Below are 15,884 nucleotides of genomic sequence, written 5' to 3' on the forward strand. Positions count from 1 at the left end.
TTATTCTCCCTTCTGAGATCAGTCCTGTGCTGGAGACCCAGAGTATTTATGTTTTTGGGGGCTGCTCTTTTCTCTTAGGCTGTCTTTCACCTCTCCCAGCCTTCCTCCCAGTTCTCTGACCCCAGGGAGTGCCAAGGCTCATCACTACAAGTGCCCATCTTGGCTCTGGCTCTAGGGAGCAGGGGACCCAGTGCTGTGACACACCAATGTCACCGCTGCTGACAGATACACAAACTGATGCACTTCCTTGAGGAAAAAAAAAATCAGTGTTCAAGAGCTAAGATGCAGGGCCTGCATGGTGTCCATGCACCCAGGAGCTGTTTTCATCTCCATGCTCAAGTGGAAGAAGGAAGACCTTGGCACAGGAGTATGCTCTGGGGGCAGGTACTGGGAATAGGTAAAATGTTCACAAGTCATCACAGTAATCATTAATAATTTCAGCTTCACCACCATGCTTTGCAGTATTGGTGTGTGTGAGGACCCTGACCCACTGGGCCACAAGAGGGGTTTTGAGCCAGCCATGGTTTGTGCCTGGTCTCTGATGCTCACTGGCATGGGCACCTTTGGTAGCCAAGTAGAAGCACTGGCAGCCCATGGTCGTTCTGATCCCTGCCATCAGGAACGCACTCCTACTTGGCACAGCCCTGGAGCAAGGACCTTTTTCCAGACCAGGGAGCTGCTTTGCTCCTTCAGCTGTAATGAGAGCCCAAGCGGGAGCAAAGGGCTGAACAAGGTGGGTCTGCCAGTGGCTCCCTGGGGGTTTATAATGCAATGGCTAGAGCAGAAAAAATCCCACCCCGACTCCTGAAACACATCCCCCTCCATTAGGAGGGTAGTGGGATAGTCCTTTCCTTCTCCCTTTCCCCCTCTTTTCTTCCCTCCCGGAGGTCACCTTCAGCAGGGAGGCAGTATGCCCCCAGGCCCAGAGCCATGGGGACGGGGCGGAGCGTCACGCTTAGCCCCGTAGCTCCTGGCAGCCCCCTCCGGCTGCTGGCGCAGGCTGAGCCCGGCGGCTGCGGCGAGGGGAGCGAGGCAGTCGCGGCTGGCTGCCTGTCCTGCGCTGCTGGAGAAGGTGAGAGGCTTAGTATAGGCGGAAGGGAGAGTGGGAAGGGAAGTTACAGCAGTGGCAGGATGAAAGACCCTGGATAGGCATGTAGAAGGAGCACCCACCCCTCTCAAACAGGTTTTGGAGACTCGAGCGTGGTGTGGCGGTACAATGCGGTGCGCACCCACTTCCCCCAGAGGGCTGATGGAGAGCTCCTTGGTGGCTTTGCCCTGGAAGGTCGCTTTGTGTCCACTTGTGTTCGGTAGGGCGGTCCTGGCGGGTTGGTTGGGAGAAAGGTGTGATGTGGCTTGGTCCCAGTGAGATTGCTGCCGGTTTCTGTCCGAGGAGGCTGCTGTGCGGAAGCTGTGGTGTGCTGCGTGCTGCGGAGAGGCTTGCGGGGCTCTCCGGGGAGACTGCTGGGTGTCTCTGCCCAGAACAGCAGTACGCAGCTCTGCTACCGGCACAGTCATACCGTTCTCTGCAGCGAGATTAAGCACTAGCCTGCTCACCAGTTTTAGAAAGAAGCTCATAAATCTACCAGCAATAAGGCCACAAGCAAACGTTGCGATAATCTGTTCTTATCCCTTGTTGTATTAAACATGGTTTGCACCAGAGTGGACCCTTTAGGGAAAAAAAAAAAGATGCCATTCTTGAACCAAAAGTTACGGAGATGGAAGGATATTCTTCCATAATGTTTGATGAGATTTTTAGGGGCAAATATCCTTCTTCACAGAATGTGCACCGCAGCGGAGGTCTGAAATGGCCTCACATCAGCTTCATCTATTGGTTTTATTATAATGCTTTTGCCTAACTGGGAGAGCCCTTTTTAGTGAAAGTCCAGTACTCAGAAAAGTGTATACAGATCATAGAGTAACTTCTTCACTCTCTATTTGATAAGTTATAAAGACAGCACTCCTGGAAATTTCCCCTGTAATTTTCAGCCCTCTTTCCATTGTCATGACTTTCTCTTGTCCTTTTTCTGTCAAACTGGGGCCACCAGAGGTAGCTTGCTGAACTGTGGGCTCACTAATACCATTAAAAAGGTAAAAAACATCCAGTAACTGGTTCTGTTGATCTATCAGCCTCCAGAAGAGTTCAGGAAATTTACCCAGGCTTTCTTCATATCCATATATTTTTAACATTTCAAGAAGCATCATAAAAAATTGCTAAAACAGAATACAAAGCAGAGCAAACAGAAAAATAATTTTATTATGAAAATACAAATTCCACTTGTGTGTGATATTCTCAATTGTGTAGAAGCTGTTAACAGGTGGCCAGCTCTTCAGAAATACAGCTTCCCTAACTCAGCTGATTTTTGGAGATTAAATTTCAGACTGTCTCATTGCATCTGTATGTAGGAACCTCTGCAGAAACTGGAGTTCACTGTAAGAGGCACATTGCCTCAGAACAGATCTCTTCTTTTGTTACAATCATCTCAGCCTACGTGAAACTGAACAGCTGTCTCTACTTTTTCTTTTCTTGTTTGTTTTGTTTCGTTTACAGTGAAGCTTACTTTCTTAATTTAGCCTCTGGAAAATGTTAGTTTGCTTCTCACTGCTGATGTTTCCCACATCTGAATCTTTTCAGGCATTCTCTTTAGCAGAGTGAATGCAAAAGTGGAATCTGTAACATCAGTAACCCTTGATCTGTTATGCTCGTAGACTTGTACCTGTAACATAAAGATGTGTATCTATATCACTGTAGATTATTTCCACTGCAGTTCTGTATCATCCAATGTCTTAAGGCCTGCAAAGGTAGTGAGGCTATTCCAAATCTACATTTCTGGATTTACATAGTGCCCATTAAGCAGCATGAAAAACCTAGATACCTAGATGTGTCTGATTAATATGACTTTTTTTCCTTATTTTTTTTTCTTTTCCCTGTCACCCATCCAATGCCAGACTAAAATCCTGACTTCTTTGGTAGTTTGGAATGCTTTTGTATGTGTATGTGTATGCACTAGTTTTACCAAGCAACACATTGTCTACTCAAACTCTTTTTTGTGCCATTTGCAAATATTTTCTGGATGATTTCAGTGTTTTCTTCTAGGTCATTGACAAAAGTAAAAGTATTATAACAGAGTTAGGACTGAAAAAAATCAGTTGTGTAGGGTGAGAACAGCAGTAAAATATGGCATTTTCCACTATATACTGGGCTTTAAAATAATTAATTAAAAATGTGTGGTTTCTTGGTTTAGACCAATGCCGGGATGAACTTGTACAGAAAAGTTTCAGGAAATGACCAGTGAATGGGACATTTCTGGCAGCTGCTATGTGAACCAATACCGGGATGAGAACTGTTTCAAACCAACAATTTAGAGGTTGGTGGGAGGTGCCTGCAGGTGGGGTCCTTACACAGCCCTGAAGCAGAAGTGTGAAAACAATGGGTGAAGTGACCTGAATTACTTGGTACACTGAATCCATTTGAGCAAAATGTGCTTTACTAAACACAGTTCAAAAATATTCATGTAGAAACCAGGTAGGCAGCACTCATAAAGGGACATGAAGAGGAAGTTATTTTTTTTTCCCAACATTCCCCAGTAATTTGGAAAAACTCTGGAGTCATAATGGATGTATAAGGTAGTACAGCCTGTGTGTCATTCCTGCAAAAAGAGATCTTGAGGCCACAGCATGAGGCAGGGGGGAATTCTGGCTGAATGTGTGGCAGGAGGCATTCCCCCCAAGACAGTTGGGGTTTTAATGTGGGGGATGGGAGGACAAAAATGATGAGGCTTTAGAAAAGAGCCATGAAAAGATCTGAGAGCTGAACAAGTGGGCTGGACAATCTGAGAGCTTGGTCTGGCAAGTAGACAGAAAGTTATTGGAAGGCATTGAACCAATAAGAAAACTGAGAGTTGTCTTGATCAGAGAGCACAGAGATGCCTATTCTCAATTCAAAATGTGACCACATTTTGTGGCAGCATCACATCTGTTGTTCAACTAACAGCAAGCATTACAGAATCACAGCGTGACAGATGCTTTGTGAAGCCTAAGTAAAGCGTCAGTTAAATGCATAGCCTGAGCTTCAGTCTGATAGTTTTACACAACCTAATTAATTGAAAATATGTTCTCATAGCCTGTGGTCATACCTCTGACCACAGTGCGTATAAACCCTGCAAGAGTCTGAAGAAATTTAACAGGTATTAGAAACCTCTTTTCTCAATTTGAGAAACTTCAGCAGCAGGTTAGGTAAATTCAAATTAGGTTACTATATGAATACCTAACAGCAGGAATGCTCACACCAGCATTTATAATTGACCAACTGTCTTTGGATCAAGCCTGAATGACTTTTTGAAAGAGATGCCCCAGGTGTTATTTGTCATTTGGTTTGTGTTAAGGCCCTGTAGAAGGTCAGACAATAAAGTGGATCTCACATGTCATATGCTCAAGGCCATTTTTAATAGAGTGTCTTTGATAGGAGAAGAGGCTGAAACAGCTGGAACTCTTCAGCTTTGAAAAGAGAAGGCTCAGAGGAGATCTTATTGGTGTATATAAATATCTGATGAGAGGTAATGAAGAAAAGGGAGCCAGACTCCTCTAAGGAGTGATCATTGATGGGAGTCTCCATCTATGGAGATATTGAAGACCTGTCTGAGCACCTTCCTAGACAATCTGCTTCAGTTGTTGCAGCTTGAGCAGGTGACTTGGATTAGATGATCTCAAGATGTCCTTTCCAACCTAAACACCTCTGTGATTCTGTTATCATAGCACTGTCTCTGTTATACAGGGATCACACTGTCTTTGGCTTTTGACATGTATGAAGTGCTTTTCTGCACTAGAGTATATTAATCGTTTTGGTTGAAGAACCAGAATAACATTACCTGGACTAAGACATTGTATCTATATAGGCTGGATCCCCCTCACCTTCTCAGATGATTCAGAAGTATCTCGTGATGGTGTAAAGGATGTGAGCTTTTTGCTGCTGTAATTAGAGATTCTTTTGAGGAATTACAGTTTCTCACAGTCAGCAGTCTGGAAACAAGAGCTCTAGCAGGGATGAAGCACAGAAAGGATAGTGGAGGAAAGAACAAGTTTGAATAGGACCCTGCCTGCTGCCTTCAGTACAGCACAGCCAAATGGTGAATGCATCTTGACCAGGGCCCTGGTGACCTCCTCTTCAGTGCTTGTCAATCTGCAAAGGGAAAATGACACTTTAGAAAGTACCACAAGTAGGTGCAGAGCACCCAGGCACACTCTACTCAGCAGTGACCCAAATTTGATCCCCACTTACCTTCCTAGCTAATCGCAGTGGCATCTCAAAGAAAGACCTGACAATGTCAGCTATTTTCTCAAGTATGGACTTTCTCTTGTAGTTAATGACTCTAAGGGCAGCAAGGGCCAAAGTCAGCAAACTGTTCTGGAGTGACTGCAGCTGGGCCTCAAGAAACCCTACCCATATCCTCTGGATGATCTGCTCTTCCAAGATGGCTCATTCGCTTTATTGCTCTACTCTTGCAAAAAAGTAGGGCCAATTACTTGGCACTTCTGAATTGGATAAGATTTAGAAAGGCAGTCTAGGAGGGAGGGAAGGGAAGAGAAGAGGAACTTTCCCACAGATAGTCCCTGGCTCCTGTAGAAATCCAGCCTTGTTGTAGATTTCCCAGGTTAAAATAATTCTTTTTTTTCCCCAAATTTCTTTATTTTGAAGAATGACTGGATTTAGCAGCAGTGGAGTTCCTTTGCAGAAGAGAGATGTGGGCATGCTGGAACAAATCCAGACTGTGAAGACATTTAAGATATGGGAGTATCTCTCATAGGAGGAGAGGCTAACAGAGCTGGGACTTCATCAGCCTCAAGAACAGCAGGCTTGAGGAGATCATCTGATCGATGCATATGAATACCTGCAAAAATACACAACCAGGTCTATCACAGTATCAGATGATACTGAGTGACAGAACTAGTCACTCAGACACCAGGCATGGCATTGGGCCTGAGACAGAATTTCTATGTAAGCATAGGTTAAAATCTTTTTTACCACAAAGGTGATTGAACACTAAAACAGGTTACCCACAGCAGCTGTGGAGTCCCCTTCCTTGTAGATATTTAAAACTGGGCTGGGCACCAGACAACCTGGTCTAGCTAACCCTCCTCTGAGTAGGATGTTGCAGTAAAAGGTCTCCAGAAGCAACTTCTGGCATTTTCAATCCTGTGACTCTGGTTCTGTGACCTTGCTCCAAGGCCAGGAGTAACTCCCAGGCCCAAAGTGCCTTGTTCAGAGCACAGGGAGGTAGACAGGGAGAGAGTGCTGCCACAGAGCCCTTAAAATTCTGCCTTGTAGCTGGCTGGGAAAAGTGAAAAAAGCACTTCTCTGAAATGGGTCTGAAGCAGCTGGCTAGAGCTCAAAATGCCATTGATGTTCTAGGTTACTTCCTGTATAAGTTACTTGGCTGCACAGAGGCATGACTTTTGGTCAGAAATGTCATCAGGCATGTGAGGTACTGAGCTCCCTTTGGCTTCCTCGGGGCACTCTGCCTTTTGTCACGTGCCTGTGCCTAAGGGACAGGTCTGTCTCATCTGCTGCCTCAAGGACTTTCTCCAGTAAGCAGAAGAGGTGGAATTCTGAGTAGAGAGATGAGGTCTTGCTGCAGTAGGCTAAGTAGAGCAAGGAGATGACTGGGTCACACTTGAAAATCTGTGACTATGGTATGTTTTTCCTGTTGTCTAATATTAGGCAAAAGGATTAGGGGGCTGGAGGAGGTTCCTTTCAATACAGAGACCTTTTCTATGATGAGGGGCTTTGCCCAGAGATATGCTTTTTAAAAGTGCAAATTCAATTTTAGCAGAGAGTGCTCAGGCTCCAAGTGGCAGAAATATGCCCTGCCATGGCATGGTTTGTGTTGCATGTTTGATCTGACTTTCTCTGTGCGTGCTGTGATGTTCCTGACTCTGGCTGTGGTGTTCCTGCAGCATTCAGCAATGGCCGAGAGCTCAGCTGTGACTGCAGCAGTGCCAGAGAGAGCAGCACCAACCAAGCTGGAGGAGCTCCTGGAGATCACCGCTCAGAGCCTGGTGCGCGCCGAGGTGGCTGAGCACTATGAGGTTGTTCGGGAGCTGGGCAGGGGCAAGTATGGCCATGTGATGCTAGTGACCCACAGGCAGAGAGGTAAGGAACTGACTGTGCCCTGTGAACTACTGTGCCTTGTCCCCTCTCCACTCAGCAGGGCACGGGGCATGGGGTGGGCTGGTGGCACATCAGGGACAGACACCAGGCATGGCACGGAAGATCCCCAGAGAGACCAGCAGAATGGGGACCTCCCCACCTAGGGACCATCCCGTGACATCCAGCCAGGGACCAGGTGATACCAGGGCACAGCCCAGAACATCCGGCAAGATTCTAGTGATAAGAAAGGTCCAAGGTCAAGCTGGGAAGTTAATCCACAAGCCAGGATCAAGAGAGTTCACAGATATGCACCAACATGCATGTGTTATAGATGGAAACAGCAGTCCCACCACAGGGCTCAGTCAAGAAGCCCCAAGCCTGATCTGAAGTGGTGCCCTAAGGCCCATGGACAGAGGGTGTGAATGAACATCCTGGGTTGGCCATATGAGTGCCCTGACACTGCTCTTCCCCTGTAGTCCCAGCTCAGACTGATGGGCCCATTTATCCTGAATGTCCCTACTCTGCCCATGGCTCAAAACTCACACCTGCAGCAGTTCCTGTTCCCAGACCTGGTGTCCACAGGGTATACCCACATAAGCTTTGGAATAGAGACCTCCCTGTGGCTGTGACTGCCTAGATCTGTGGCTGCTCTGTCTTGCCTTGGTGTGACTTCCAGAGGAGTCAAACTCACTCTTCCCATCCCCAGGGACTCCTATGGCTCTCAAGCTGCTACCCAAAGCCAGTACCAAGCTGCACACCTTCCTGTATGAGTATTGTGTTGCACTGTCCCTAGCCACTCACCCTGCCATCATCGGCATGTTTGGAATTGCCATTGAGTCCAGCCAGTACTATGGCTTCCTCTATGAACCAGCGCTGCACAAAGACCTCATCTCTATCATCAAACCCCGTGTGAGTGTTGCCACAAGGCCATGGGGACTGGGCTGTAGCATTTGGTCCCTCTGGAGGCTGGCTGGGTCAGAGGGAGGGACATAAAGGCAATGGCTGTGGATCTATCTGGGGTCTGGAGCACTGAAGCAGCCTTGGGCTGGGAAGGTGAGAAATACAAAGGTCTTTCCTAGCACAGAGCACTGAGGTGAGAGCCCATCTGGCAGGGCTGCTGAGGTGCTCCGTGTGTGCCATCCCACCTGTCTCTCTCCCTGCCCAGGATGGGATCCCTGAGCCAGCCGCAAAGCAGTGTGCCAAGCAGCTCGTGAGCGCGCTGGAGTTCATCCACAGCCGGGGGCTGGTGTACCGCGACATCAAGCCCGAGAACGTGCTGCTTTTTGATCCCGACTGCCGGCTCGTCAAACTCACTGACTTCGGCCTCACGAGGCCCAAGGGTACCAAGCTCAAGCTGGTGGCCGGGGTAATCCCCTACACCGCCCCTGAGCTGAGCAACACTGCTGATGCCCAGGGGGTGCCCATTGACACCAGCATGGATGCCTGGGCCTTCGGGGTGCTGCTTTTCTGCCTGCTGACTGGCTACTTCCCCTGGGAGCAGAGCCTGCCAGAGGACCCTTTCTTTGAGGACTTCATGCAGTGGCAGGAGACAGGCCTAGAAAAGGACGTGCCCCGGCACTGGAAGCGCCTGACGGCCGAGGCGGCCGGCATGCTGCGGAGCCTGCTGGCTCTGGATCCCGCCAAGCGTGGCCCTGTCAGCGGGGTGCTGCGCTACGTCGGCTGCCCTTGGCGGCTGGAGGGGGAGCGCGGTGAGGAGGCCGCCGTGAAGTCCTAGGGCAGTCCTAGGGCCTGCTCCCCACGGCAGGAGGGAAGGAGGGTCGCAGCCTGCAAGGGGCTTCAGGGTTTGGGCGCCATGGTGGCCTGGGCGTGAGAGGCCGTGGTGGCCCAGAGAGCAACTTCTCTGCAGCACTGTCCCTGCTGCCGCAGAGCCAAGCTCCTTCCCCAGCGGATGGCCCTCACCGCAGGACTCAGTGCTGCCCAGCGCCGCCTCCTTGTGGCTTGAAGACGTCTTTCTCTTGGAAATGACTGTGTGAAGCATCCGCTTGTTTCCTAGCCACTGGAACTCCAGGGAGTTATTTAGGCTGCAGCACCTTCGTGCCTCAAAATAGAGCAAAATATATACTTTAGTGTTTCTGTATGTGGCTCGTTTTCCCTCATAATAAATGCCTGTTGGGACCCACTTGCTGTTGGAAAGCAGGGAGCATATGTCAGAACTTGCAGCTGTCTCAGATCAAGCTGTCCAAGGCAGAGGCCATCTCTGAACGCTGCCTGTGCCTGCACCAGGACCCCCGGAGGGTGGCTTCAGGCTGGTGGGGTGGAGGGGCTGGGGAGATCCCAGCACGTGGCCATGGATGATGGCTGGGGAACGTTCACAGTGTTGAGGTTATCTCATGCCCTCCCTTATACTGCCTTCAGGTCCTAAGACAATGTCCTTCATGCTCCTTTAGATGCCTGGCTACTCCTCTACAAGACCTTTCTTTTCCCCTTTCCTATCACTTCTTTAACTCTTCCCTAGACACACACCTCTCCTAATGCCCTGATAACCTCCTAGGTGCTCATTTTAATCCTGAAAAGGAGTAGCAAAGAGGGAGTTAGGGGTTAGTAGCCATTTTTACTTTTCTACCTCTTTTCAATCCCCAGGATTTTGCTGTTGGTAATAATCCCTTCCTGCACTTAACCTGTTTTTTTGCTGGAAACCTTCACAGCTTGTTTTTCACTCAGGGGCTTCATAACTTCTAAAAATGCAGTGTCCCAGCCCTATACTTTCTAGCGTTTCAGCTTTTTTATCATGTCAGACCCTTTCCTACATGCACTCTTTCTTCTTTGCTTCCCCAACCTGCAGCTTTTTTTTCCAGCTTCTTCTCACCCACTGACATTTTAGCATTACTTAACTTCTCTACTAACACTGCCCATCACCTGGTAAACAGGTGGGCAGCTAAGTTTCGCTCATTCCTCTCTTAGCAACACCACCTCTGTACTACTATTTTGTGCTGTTCCTGCTCCCTCCATCACTTATGTCTTGAGTCTTCCAACTCCCCAGCCTACCTTACCAAACATCATTATGCTCACACTGTCCAAGATACAGTTTTCTTCTGCTTACTTCCATCTCTGAGAATTTTTCATTACTTGAAATCATAATAAATGCTGCTCAACTCCAGCCTGCTGAGATTTGGCTTTAATTACTCTTTAATTACTATAGGAATAGCAGAGAAATGTTAAGGTGCCATCATGGTTCCTGCATTTAAAGTGGAGAAGCCTTAAGAGCAATGGATCTAAAGGCCAGGTAGCTGGCAAGTATTCAGTGAAAAATGATGGAAAAAGCATTTGTTACAGATGTTAGCTCATGGAGAATTACGGAATAGGAATGTGGTTTTTTGGAATGAGACATTCAATTTTATAATAAAGTTTTGTTTGATATAGTAAATCCATAGTGTTATAGTATAGAGTTTTTGTAAGGCATGACCTATTGATAAAAAGGAAATTATGGTATGTTGTATTGATTCAGAAGATGCAAAGTCCATAAAATATAGATTAAGTTGATTGAGAACTCTCAATAGGCAGAAGAGATAATTGTCTGTTTGGAATGCTCTATTTTTTTTGGTTTCTGCAGGGATCAGTTGTTAAATGAAAACTGGTTAACATTTCCCACCATGATTTTAAGGAAAGTACAGAGGAGGTAAGACCCCACAGATGACACAAGCATGAATAGGGTGGTCGCAAGAGGAACCAGGCTACTCAAAGAGATCTAGATAACTTGATAAGTTAAGTATATTCAAAGAAAATACATTTTCTTACAGGCAGGAGAAACATAATTAGGTAGGAATGTAGGGGGATACAATATAAGAAATTAAAGGTAGTATAGAAAGAAATCTTACCCCTAAGGAGTTGCAGCTGAGCCAATTATTAGAGATTAGGAACAGGCCTGACTTTAACAGGCCACAGCTGTAGCCAATAAGAAGAAGAGTGTTATAAAAGAGTGGGGTGGCTGGTTGAGGGGAACTGGAGTCAGTTGGCTCCTGTGAGAAGAGTCAGTGCTTAGAGGAGCTGCCTATGAAAAACCTCAAGGAGGTACGAAACTCTGGCAGTATGGAACCTTTGCAATATAATAATAGAACCATTGTGATATAATAACAACATAGGAACACATAAAAATAAAGGCCATCCTTACAAAAGGACCCCTAAAAACTTGCCGAGTCACAGAGGATACACAAGATTACATGAGTTCTTACTGTGTTGTCCTGTTGAAAAAGGCAAATGCACTCCTTGCATGGCTAAGGAGGGGTAGAGAGTAAGGATGGTCAAATCATCACAAAAACAGCTAACAAGATTCCTGGTGGCCTAAATATGAGTGTGGGAAGTAGGAGTGAGTAATCAGTCTTTTATACCTCATGAGGAAATCCTGGGTATGATGCCACAAATACACAGGCAAGCTGGAAAACTGGAGATAGTTGAGAAAAAAACCATGGTGGGACTGTGGTTTAAGGCTGTAAGAAAGCCTTAAAGAAACTGAGAAGTGAAACTGTCTAGAATAGGAAGACTAGATGGTGAATTGATTATGGTATAGAATATTGAGAAGAAAATACCACCCTCTAATGACCTATTTTAATTTGAGAATGATTCAAAGAGGTTGAAGAGACATTGAGAGGTTGAAGCCAAACACTCCAGTAGTGAGGTTCTTGCCTACTGAAATAAACCATCATATGAGCTGAGAACGTTCAGCCTGGAGAGGAGAAGAGTCAGGGGAGATCTTATATCTCTTTATACTTCCAGGTACAAGTATCAACTGAGAGAGGGGAGGCATTTTAACTAAAGAAAAATGGCTTTATGGTGATGGTGGCCAAACTTTGTAACATTGGTTGTGTGTCTATGGCTTTGGAGATGTTCAAAAGATGATTGGATTAGCCTTTGGTAAACTTTCTCCAGCTGTCTCTCTTTTGAGAATGAGCTTGGTGTAAGCAATCTTCATATGTCCTGTGTCATATCAACCATGCTGTGATTCCACAACATTTTTTATTTTGAAGACACTCTGTGTGGCAGCTAAGGATGTTTAGGCTCTGAAATGTCTTCTCCTTTGGAATTGCTCAGCATGGTATCAGCAAAGCTGTGTGCCAAATGCAAAAAAGGCTTGACAAGAAAGAGTTAGCAAGATTTTAGGATTTATTCCAAATTAAAGTAAACCTGAACCGATGGAAAATTGACATCTTTGGGGAAACAGATCAAGCTGCCCCATGCCTTCAAGACCCAGGCTGGTTCTTTTTGCAGGAGCCAATTATGCCAATGAGCATCCAGGATTCTGTGCTGTCTGACAAAGGCAATGTGACAGGCAATGAGAAGTGGCAATGACCAGGATTGTTTCTCTGTCTCCTTTGTCACAGAGCCTTGAGACTTTGGTAGAAGGGATTTCTGCTGCCAGAAAGTTGTGTGATGTATAGTGAAGTGATGAAATCAGCACTGTGACTGCATCATGCATGGTAGTAGGGACAGGGCTGCAATGAAGCAAGCACAGGTTTGAGCACAGTGGCAAAGAGCCCTGCCCTGAGCTATGTCCCCAACTCAGGCTTCATTTCTCAGTAGCTTGTTCATAATTGCAGCTGGATTTCTTAAATCAATGAATAAACAGACTTGGCAAAGACTATCCTCCGGGGGTCTGGAAAAGGATCTTGTTGCCCCCATCACCTCCAGAGCAGTTGTTGGGAGAGGCTGAATGGAAAAGAGCTGTGTGCAAGCACGCTGGCCCTTTGCATGCCCAGCCTCTGGCTGCAGAAGGGCTGGCCAGGTGCCCAGCGCTGTAAAGGGCAACACTTCAACTAATGCAGGCACGAGGGATGGGGTGGATCCAGTGTCATCCCCAAAGGGGCATCAGGTGGCTCTGAAGAGCAGGGAAAAACGTGGTACTTTGCTCCTCTCTGGGATGGAATGAAGAGATAAATTGGTTATTACAGAGCTCACCACACTCTGTGAGTTCTGGCTGCAGGTCGGTCCGAGAAGTGGGAATCCAGGCCCTGGTGCCCTGATGCCTGCAGTACACTGTGTGGTATTTTCTGGGCCCCCCTTCGTAGGGAAGAAATGATGAATCTGACTCCACATTCTTAGAAGGCTAATTAATTATTTTTTGATCTATATTATATTAAAGAATACTATACTAAACTATGCTAAAGAATACAGAAGGGATACAGACAGAAGGCTAAAAGAGACTAATGAAAAGCTCGTGACTCTCTCCTCAGAGTCTGACACAGCTTGACAGCGATTGGTCATTAAGTTAAAACAGTTCACATGAAACCAATGAAACAATGACCAGTTGGTAAACAATGTCCAAACTACATTCCAAAGCAGCAAAACACATGAGAAGCGAATCAGATAATTATTTTCATTTTTCTCTGAGGCTTCTCAGCTTCCCAGGAGAAGAAATCCTGGCAAAGGGATTTTTCAGAAAATATGATGGTGACAGCACTGCATGCACAGGCTGGGAGCATGGATCCCATGGCTTTTGGTGGGATGTATGCTCTATATTTCTGGATCCCCTTGTGCACCTCACTGTGGATTCTGTTTCCACTTCTGCACTGTACAGTCCACATGGCTACTCAGTAGTTACACTCAGCAGCAACTTAGGGAATGTGGTGCAAATCAGAGACTGCAGGGTGAAGGGAAGGTATGGGCCAGCACTGCAGGCAGAAGGGTGATGGGTTGAGCCTGGATCTGTTAACTGAACAGATAGTTTGATTGTAACTCTTCTCCCAGTTAGAAGTGCTGTTAGGAAGAAGTGAGAGTGAAGACTGCTTGAAAGTGATGACCAAAGTCGTGAAAATGTGCCCCACGTGACACATCTGAGAATTAAAATACTGAATGTTAAAAAGAGCCTTTAGGCAAATTATTTGGGCTAACCACAGGTCAGCAGTGTCCCCAGCACAGAGACTGTTTTGTTACACTGGCTGGACTCAAGACATAAAAGGCAGGGTAGGACCAAATTGTGTAGTGGGGTCAATGTCATCTCCTCTTTCTACAGGAAGAATAATAAAAGTCACTGTATTGGAAGCTAGAGCAGTGACTAAAGGCAGGATAGAGGCCCAGCCTTCAGGGATTTAGCAGTTAGGACTCTGGAGTAATTTCTAGAAGCTTGCATATAAGTTTCCTTCTGTCTTGTCAACTCCAACACTATGTTACTTCCATCTCTTTCCACTTAAACCCTTTTAAGTATGATTACTGTGACTGAATCAGTTTCTTAGGAAGGGTAGTATTCTCCAGCATTCCCTGAACAAGACCACAATGCTGACCACCCTGTGTGACCACCTTTCCCACTCTGCATGCAAATGTCAGGGCTTGAGACTGCAAAAGGACTGAGCACCAGTTACCAAAAATGAGTGGGGGAAAGCATCTCAGGCCAGGGAATACGATAGGGCAGCTGCAGGACTGCATGATGTGTGAGCCTAGCTCTTCCCACACCATGTGTTCTCAAGTTTTGACTTTCATTTCAAAGACGAAGCAGGCCAGAGCTTTGTTAAAAGCCATAAAATATGGCCCTGTTCTGAGCAACTCTTCTTCTGAGCACCAAAATGGGAAGAAAAAGTATCTGAGGAATGAAAATGGTGGAATTTTTTACCTTCCATTCTTACTCATGCAAGGGCATGCTGGTGACATCTACAACCCAGATGTCTTCTAGAGCTGCTTGTAGCTGAGGAGACATGAAAAATCTTAAAATGCCATTGTCATGCCAAAGAGTTGCAGGATTGAAAGTGGCTGGAACTCAAGATACCTAGTCCCTGACATAGAGTTTCAGCTTTTAGCCTCTTTTTTGCTTCTATCCTGCATCTTTGGGTGGAGATGCAGAAACCATAGGGGGATACCTCAGATGGGAAGATCAAAGAACTGCCTCAGTGTTTTTCACATCTTGTAGCTTGCACAGTACCTTGCAACCCATACTTTAGTTTTAGTTCTCCTTGTGCTGTGATGCTGCTGACCACAAGAAGAGAAGTGACCACTATTAAATCTCCTAATGGCCAGTATCAGCCAGCATGCAAGACTTCCCTACTCAGGGTGCACCGAGGTCTGCAGCCAGGCACACCAGCCAATAATCTGGCCTTGCCCATATACAGGTCTGCCTGTTGCTGTGGTGCATTTGTTTTCTTTCCCCTGGGCTGATAGGCAGCTGGGCATGTTTATAAGCCCTGTGCCTTGGCTCAGCTTTGTGCAAGAGAGGGCGGAAAGGGGATTTGGCCTGGCCCAGGGTGGTGACAGAAGGCAGTCACGGCTGTCACACAGACTAATTGCACTTCTAACCCTCTTTGCTCTTTACAAGCTGCCCCCCACCAAGGACTCGTGTCTCTGGCTGGCACTGGTGTCTCAGGGTAGACTCACACAAGGCTCCAGCTTCCCTGGTAGCCACCTTCTGTGTGCTAACTCAGAGTGCAACTTCCACCTGTGCTTTGCTGATATATTTCTTAGGGGATAGCAGGAAAAATGACTCATGATGAAACAGATTTATTTAAGTGAGGTGCTCAGGAGAAAATTTATCTTAAGGGGTAAAAGACTAGTTTTTTTAAGTGTGTATCTGACATCTAGGTGTACAGAGCTGGCTTCAAGCAAAGCAGTCATGATATCATGATTAGAGGTGGTGCAGATGTCTTCAAACTGATGCTTGAACAGTCCTGTGTCCTTGACCCCAGTGTTGCCCAGTGCCTGACACAGCTGGTTGTCTTCCCTTCCATTGGCAGAGTAGGTGATGGAAGCAGAGCAAGGACTGAGACCTCCAGGCATTGGTTGACATCTGCTGAATCTGCCCTTT

The 15,884-nt window shown here is 46.6% G+C and overlaps 1 protein-coding gene across 1 annotated transcript; it reads left to right on the plus strand.

Annotated features, from left to right (window-relative positions):
* Positions 1-940: 940 nt before the first annotated feature.
* LOC132331441 (serine/threonine-protein kinase SBK2-like) lies at positions 941-10,527 on the plus strand. Its single transcript, XM_059854864.1, has 4 exons — positions 941-1,072; positions 6,952-7,147; positions 7,851-8,053; positions 8,310-10,527. The coding sequence occupies exons 2-4, from the start codon at positions 6,961-6,963 to the stop codon at positions 8,877-8,879; spliced, it is 960 nt and encodes a 319-aa protein (XP_059710847.1). The 5' UTR covers positions 941-1,072; positions 6,952-6,960; the 3' UTR covers positions 8,880-10,527.
* The last annotated feature ends 5,357 nt before the right edge of the window (positions 10,528-15,884 follow it).

This window comes from Haemorhous mexicanus, chromosome 1 (assembly GCF_027477595.1).
Source record: "Haemorhous mexicanus isolate bHaeMex1 chromosome 1, bHaeMex1.pri, whole genome shotgun sequence".
Taxonomy (NCBI): Eukaryota; Metazoa; Chordata; class Aves; order Passeriformes; family Fringillidae; genus Haemorhous; species Haemorhous mexicanus.